Genomic DNA, 7,778 nt, shown 5'->3' with positions numbered 1-7,778 from the left:
TCAGATGTCCTAGAGCTTCATAAACCAAGAGTTTGCTAAGAATGAAACCAGCTGAACCTGGTTTTGAGGAGAGAAGTTGTAGTGACAATCGGTAACACCACGCAGCCTCAGGAGATGAGGGATTACCGTGTGTGCTGGGAGAAGTCACACCTCTTGGCAGTACAGCCATTGCAAAGAGAACTAAGAGGATACAATTAATTACTCTCTAACCTTTTCTTTCTTCTTCTTTCTTCCTGGCAGCTTCTTCCCTTTGCTTCCGAATGATGGCTAGTCGGGCGAGATCGGCCTTCGCTTGCTCCGTTTTGCCAGCTAGGTGCATTTTCATGTATCTTTCTTTTGCTTTTTGTTTCTCTATTTCCTCTCTGTTTGAAAGAAACACCCGAGTCATCAGAGCATCCACAGAAACACACAGGGACAGGCAGAGCGGGGGAGGCTTCCTGACTGGGACAGAGATGGGCTGCTCAAAGCCTGGCGGGGCCTGTCACCAGTTTCCAAGCACACGTTGTATCTGCCACAGGGTTTGAACAGGGATGATGAGCTTCTTTCTACCTTCCTTCAGCTAAATAAGGACATGGACACACAATGAGGTCAATGAATCAGCCCCAGACTGCACAGCACCGTGATAGGTTTTCCTCAGCCTGACCCTCACAAGGGTGTACTTCTGCTGAAGCAATCTACCCCAAATCAGCAAGCTTCAAATCTTTCACTCTGCAACTCCCTGTTGCTAAATGAAACCAGAAGATTAAACTTTGGTTCTCATCTTATTCACCTGCTCAGATAAAAACTTCACAGTGACCCCTGGAATCTGGGAAGCAGCTACCGGTCATGAGGGCACCTTCTGCAGCAAGATTAAAGTGGACCCCAAGGTGACCTCTGGTTAATGGATTTCTGTTAGGTCTGATTTTTGGTATAAAACTTCAGGAAAGGAACGTTCTACATCCGCTTCACAGCAGCAAACTTCACTCTCTTGTCTACCTGGCCCAGCTGCCTGGCTCCAGGATGGCCACAGCTACTGCCAGAGGACACAGGATGGCCACAGCTACTGCCAGAGGACACAGTATGGCCACAGCTACTGCCAGAGGACACAGGATGGCCACAGCTACTGCCAGAGGACACAGGATGGCCACAGCTACTGCCAGAGGACACAGGATGGCCACAGCTACTGCCAGAGGACAGACAACATCTATAAAATTTGTAAGAAAAGACATTTTGAAGCACAGCGAGTCCTGCCTGACAGTTTGCTGCTGTTCAGGGTCCACTTTAGAGAGCAACACACTGAAAGGGCTTCCCTGAAACACCAACACATGCACAGCAGGGAAACATCTCCCCACATTTTAGCCTGGAGAAAAGGAGGCTGAGGGGAGACCTTCTGGCTCTGTCCAACTCCCTGAAAGGAGGGTGGAGAGAGGTGGGGGTGGGTCTGTTCAACCAAGGAACAAGGGACAGGACAAGAGGAAATGGCCTCAAGTTGTGCCCAGGGCAGTTGAGATGGGATGTGAGGAAGAATTTCTTTGCTGAAAGGGTTCTGAGGCATTGGAAGGGGTTGCCCAGGGCAGTGGTGGAGTCCCCATCCCTGGAGGGATTGAAGAGTCGTGTAGACACAGTGCTGAGGGACATGGGTTAGTCAGGGACTTGTCAGTGTTGGGTTCATGGTTGGACACGATGAGCTTAAAGGGCTTTTCCAATCCAGGCCATTCTGTGACTCTGATTCTGTGATGAAGCTGCTGCCACAAGCGAGGCTGGAATTCTGGGAATGTGTTAGCAGGAAAGACTCACCGCTCTCGTCGTGAGAGTTCCTTAGGTCCATCCAGGTCCAGCTGAGTGACCTTTTTGGTTGTCTGAATGACACGATTGGGATTCTCTATGTCTATCAACCCTTCCACTCCTTTGCGCTTTTGCTGCGGTTCAAGAACAAGAGGAAGGTGAAGAAGCTCCCTCGTACCCAACGCTGTGTTGTATCAGAGCTCAAAGACACTACAACACACCCCAAAATTCAACATGTTTTCACTACCAGACAGCAAAACCATTTATGCACCAAGATTTATACAACCAGGCATCTTCAGCCTTTTCTGAAATCTTCTTGCCTTTGCATTTCACTTACAAAAATACACAAGTTTTCATTCCAAAGACTAAATGCAACCAAATAAGGGGGTTTTTTTGGCTTCTAAAATGAGTCCTTCCATAAAAAAATGACTCTAGGTAGCTCTCAAAGAGAACTGGGAGTCAAGAGCATGTGTCTCTCCTGCCTCAAGAATCTGGGTGGTGCAAATGCATTAAGTGTACCTGATAATCCTCATCATCTTCATCGCTCTCATCTGAATCTAAAGACTTCTTCTCCTTTTTGGGGTCTCCTGCTGCTCCTTCACCTCCTTCTTCTTGCTCCTCTTCTTCCTATAAAATCACAAGAAATTAAGAGAAAATAATGTATTTATTTGGGATAAAAATCCCAAATCTAACAGGGACTCTTAAATGAGATCATTTTGGAGGGATGAGAGGGTGTGACAGGGTTCCTGACGTGGCCCCTGTGACACCAAAGGTGCCTGGCTGTTACAAACAAGAGTTCATTCTCAACACATCAGTGTGCATCACCTGCCCCAGCAGATCACCTCGAAACAACTCTGCTGTTCTCTCTGTCTAACAAACCAGGAAAATTATTGTCAAAGACAGAAATGGCACTTTACTTTCCCCAAATGAAAGATCTGCAGGAGACATTTTGACCTGGGGTTTCCAGTGCACAATATCTCAGAGACTGGAAACCACAGAGATGTTGTGTAGAGCTGGATCCCATCCTAGATCTAGATAAAAAAACAAACTAGAGAAGAGCAAATTGACAACCATCAAGCAAAACATCATGACTGAAGAAATGACAGCCTTTTTTTAGCACAGCTTTTACCAGACAGAGGTCCAGGAATTAATTTGTAGATCATCAGAAGATTAGGAGAAGCAACATGGGTGTGAACAGCTTGATTTACCGTTGACAAAATCCCTCACCGGAGCAACTGGCAAAGTGGTCAGTAAGAGGAGTAATTTTAATTGTTTTTTTAAGCTTTTCCTAACAAAATAGCACTAGATGCAATCATGACTATGTGGTCTGGACTGTCACAAAAGAAAAAGAAGAAATCCTTCCCAAAGAGCAGTTCTCTGGTTTATTTTGAAACAAGACAGACATTTTAAGTGGAGTCCTGCTGGTTCTGTTCCATTCCCAATTGATATTTTTATTAACAACTGGGAAGTAGAGAACACTCACAAAGTTTGTGAATGACATTGCACTGGCAGGAGTTGGAATTATTTTGGGAAAACAGGATCAGACCTATAAGTGGTTTCAAGAATTTGGAAAGATGGCGTGAAACCAAGAAGGTGGAATCAGAAAACAAACCAAGAGGAGTTATACTTCAGAAGAAGAAATCCAACACAAAATAGGAATATGTGGCTAAGCATCTTGAGTTACAGCTGGTCAGAACATTAAAAAGGAGTCACCAAAATGGCTCAAAACTGCTTGAAAAGAGTAATCTTCTTCTGGGAGGTATTCATCAGTATTTCCTCCACGGGGTATAATTATCCTACTGCAGTCAGCGCTGCCAGGCTTCAGCTGGGCTGGTGTATTTGGGCTTAGGCAGCACTTTCAGCAAGTCACAGAAAAATAACAGTCAGTGCCATCAGAGCTGGGATAATCTGGGACTGCAAGACAGCAAGTACTGCAAAAAGGAGCCTCTCACAGTCAGGGAGCTGGGGGGAAAGGGGGGGAGGCTGTTAAAATCCTATGTCAGGGCATAGAAATACGCACAGAAAAGGACTCACACCAAATTCTCTCCCCCTACAAGTCAGAGGCAAACAAGAAAATCACGGGTACAGGAAGAAGTCAAAGGAGTTTGGTTGTCTGAGACTAGAATAGAAAGAAGGCAAATAAAATAATTTCAATATACAATAAGATCATAGAATCATGGAATGGTTTGGGTTGGAAGGGACCTTAAAGCTCATCCAGTCCCAACCCCCCTGCCAGCAGCAGGGACACCTTCCACTAGACCAGGTTGCTCAAAGCCTCATCCAACCTGGCCTTCAACACTTCCAGGGAGGAGCAGCCACAGCTTCTCTGGGCAACCTGTTCCAGTGTCTGACCACCCTCACAGTGAAGAACTTCTTCCTAATATCTCATCTAAACCTCCCCTCTTTCAGCTTAAACCCATTTCCCCTTGTTTTGTCATTAACTGCCCTTATGAAAAGTCCTTCCCCAGCTTTCTGGTAGCCCCTTCAGGTACTGGGAGGCCGCTATAAGATCTCCCCGGAGCCTTCTCTTCTCCAGGCTGAACAGCCCCAACTCTCTCAGCCTGTCTTCATAGGAGAGGTGCTCCAGCCCTCATGTTGTGATCGCTGACAGAATGATCTGCAACACTTGGCTCAGCTGCTGTCTCTCATGAACTGGGGGTGAAGCACGCTGCACATGGGGCAGGAAGCACACAAGGGAGGCAAACACATACCCTGGCCTTTTGTTTTTCTGCTTGGAGCTGGGCATCGATCTCTTCGGGACTCGTGTACTGTCTTGCTCGGCCTTTGTGGCCTCCTTTTCTACCTGTATAAAAAATAAATCAAATTAATAAATGGTGTAGTGATAGGTTTCCAGAAAGATCTACTCCTCCTGCAGCACTCTCTCTGGATTTTCCATGCAGACAGGACAAACCAAAATAGCTCCTCTGATAGAATCTAGACAACAATGAGAAAAGGACACACTGAACTTGCCAGTCTCAGTGAAACACTCCAAGAATTTTGGGTAAATTACACAGTGAATTGGGATTATTGATCCATAGAAAGATACTCAGAGAATCAGTTCCTTCTCTCCAGTTGAGCTGGTTTTGGAGACACCAGCACAGCCCATCAGCTACGTGGTGTTTTCCAAACCAAGTGCAGGTTTGTCCAACAGAGAGGGAGCCAGGAAGGTGCTGCCCAACTCTCCTTAACCCCTCCCCTACACTAGGGCTGTGCCAAGAGAAAATAGGAAGCTAGCTGGACAAAAGCTTTGGGAATGATAATGAGAGCTGGAGAACGAGGAGCCTCCATGATTTAGTGCTTTATAAGGAAAAATTAAAACCAGGTCTAGGAACCAGGATGAGGAGTCAGCTCAGCTGCACTGCCTGGCTAAGGTCTGCTCTCAAGTTCAAAATCCTGCTGTTTAATGAGTTGCTGAAGCCATCCATGCTTCCTGCAAGTGGCTGCTTTGTTTGTGTTCCCACAGCTCAGAGAACTGCTGGAAGCAGCTGAGGAGTCAGTCTCCAGCCTTGAGCTCAGGGTAGAGCTGGCACCTGAGACTGGCAGAACCCACACAGCTCAGGAAAGGAGCTTGGCTGCTCAGGGAGCTGCTTGAGTCTGGGGGAAGGAGGGGGAAATCCTCCTGCTCCCTCTCACTCCCCTCCTTGGAAGCCTGAGAGTGGTGGGGAGGGCTGAGGGGATTGTCCCTCCTTCCCCAGCAGAGATGTGTCACCTCTGTGCCACAGCTGTGCCCGGCTGCAGGGGGACTCGGCGGGACAGGGAGCAGCAGTGGCACCGCGGGCGTTAGAAATTCAGCGTCTGCTGATCAGTCCCTTGGCTCAGCAGAGCCTCTCACAGAGTCAGCTCAGTACCAACTGAGAGCAAAGCACCTCAAAAACCCACCGAGAAACCTCACAGAGACCCTGAGACGTTCACAGAGACCCTGGAGATGTCTACAGAGACCCCCTTGAGATGTCTACAGAGACCCCCAAGATGTTTACAGACCCCCCCCCCAGGATGTTTACAGAGACCCTGAAGATGTTTACAGAGACCCCCTGAGATGTTTACAGAGGCCCCCCCCGAGATGGCTACAGAGATCCCCAAGATGTCTACAGAGACCCCGAGATGTTTACAGAGGCCCCCTGAGATGATGTTCACAGAGACCCCCCCCCAAGATGTTTTTCTCACACGAAGTGGGGAAGAGCAGAGACCAGATTCTTCTCTCTGAACTCAGCTGTGGAAGCTCCTGGGCACTCAAACCACCAGCAGAACCCAAAGCTTTGCTGCACCCAGAGACGGGTGTTTGCTGTTTGTCTGCTCCCAACCATCCCACAGGGCAACACTGACACCCTCTGGGGACAGACCTGCCACAGAGCCCTCGCTCCAGCCCAGGGGACGTTCGTTACCTCAGCGCCCAGCACACGACAGGGCTCAGGATGGAATAACAGAACCAGCCCCGACAGACACACCAGGAAACCCAGATAACCAGAGCTCAACTGGCACCAGGAACCCCAGATAACCCAGAGCAACGCTGGGCTGCCAGCTCAACTGGCACCAGGCAGGTTCTGCTCCAGCTGGGCTCAAACTGAAGAACACAAAAGCTTTGTCACTGCAAATAATCAGCAGCAATCAGTGTAAGGGGGAAGCAGTGCAGGAGAAATCACCCCACATTAAATGATTCACTCTGCAATTTGCTTCTTTTTAGGCCATCTCGTGGATTTTTGAGCCTGCACAGCGAGCAGCAAAGCCCCTTTGAGGGGGGACAGCAGTGCCACTGGCTCAGCAGCTGGAGGGACTGTGGGAGCAGGGCAGGGATGGGGCTCTGCTCTGCTCTGCTCTTCACAGGGAGATCAAACCACGGGGCAGAGGGTCCCACACCTGCCCACCACTGACCCACCACATAGTGCTGTGCAGCTCACTGCAGCTCTGTGCCTCAGTTTCCCCATCTGGAAAATGGAGATATAATGATTCTCATCCTGCTCTGGGAAGCACTTTGGAATGATAATCACCTGTGGATTTCACCTGCAGTGAAGACCCCTGTGCCTAAGGCAGGCACGTGTTCAAGTGCATTTGTCTTCCAAGACAGACAAATCAAGGAATTTCAATCAGAGAATGAAAGAATATGGAAGGAATCACTTATTCTTTCTGAATATATAATATATATATAACACCTTCTTCAAGGTGTTCAAAATAAAACCAAAACCATCAGAAAGAATCCTGTAACAAAATTTATTAACAGCTGCTTAAAAATCTCTGTTTTATATTAAACAGTGAGCACAAAATTCCACTCCACAGTAACTCCACTGACCTGGGGGGGGGTGGGCAAAGATCCCTCTTTTCCCAAGAAGTAAAAAGTTGGAAACAAACATTTAGAACTGTACAATGAAATCCAGAGCAGGAAACCCTCAGTACTGAGGCACTGAAAAAGGACTTTTCCTAAGGGCAGTTAATGACAGAACAAGGGGAAATGGGTTTAAACTGGAAGAGGGGAGGTTTAGATGAGATATTAGGAAGAAGTTCTTCACTGTGAGGGTGGTGAGACAGTGTCCCAGGTTGCCCAGGGAAGTTGTGGCTGCTCCTCCCTGGAAGTGTTCTCGGCCAGGTTGGATGAGGCTTTGAGCAACCTGGTCTAGTGGAAGGTGTCCCTGCTGATGGCAGGGGGGTTGGGACTGGATGAGCTTTAAGGTTCCTTCCAACCCAAACCAGACTATGGTTCTATGAAATGGGTTCTGACCCACCACAGTTCTTCACCTGCACAAAAACCATGTGAAAGCTCCAGCCCTTTCGACTGGCAGCGTAAAAATTGACATGAAATGAAGTGGTGAAAGAAAATCTAAATAGGGAAGGAGATTTGGTAGGAAAGGTTGAGAAATGCTGATGAAAGGAATTGGAGCAAACTCTAAAGATGAGTGTCAGGGCTGGTTTATATTAATGCCTGTGACTGGGGTTCCACCGACGCTCAGACAAGAGCCAATTATGCAGATGGTGCATCTGGAGAAGGTTCTGGGTGGATGCAGCTCAGCCCTGACAGCCTGTCA

The 7,778-nt window shown here is 47.9% G+C and overlaps 1 protein-coding gene across 1 annotated transcript in view; it reads right to left on the bottom strand.

Moving 5' to 3' along the window:
- PDAP1 (PDGFA associated protein 1) overlaps positions 1-4,574 on the bottom strand; it is a gene marked incomplete at its 5' end in the record, with an annotated part of 5,261 nt that extends 687 nt beyond the window's left edge. The window contains 4 exons of the mRNA XM_010170561.2: positions 211-362; positions 1,777-1,898; positions 2,284-2,391; positions 4,476-4,574. Of these exons, the coding sequence (XP_010168863.2) occupies positions 211-362; positions 1,777-1,898; positions 2,284-2,391; positions 4,476-4,574 (481 nt within the window). The remainder of the gene's footprint in view (positions 1-210; positions 363-1,776; positions 1,899-2,283; positions 2,392-4,475) is intronic.
- Between the last annotated feature and the right edge of the window lie 3,204 nt (positions 4,575-7,778).

Source organism: Antrostomus carolinensis, unplaced genomic scaffold, assembly GCF_000700745.2.
Source record: "Antrostomus carolinensis isolate BGI_N321 unplaced genomic scaffold, ASM70074v2 scaffold40596, whole genome shotgun sequence".
In the NCBI taxonomy this organism is placed as follows: Eukaryota; Metazoa; Chordata; class Aves; order Caprimulgiformes; family Caprimulgidae; genus Antrostomus; species Antrostomus carolinensis.
Note: the sequence above shows the minus strand (reverse complement) of the source record. Positions and strands in the feature narration are given on the sequence as shown.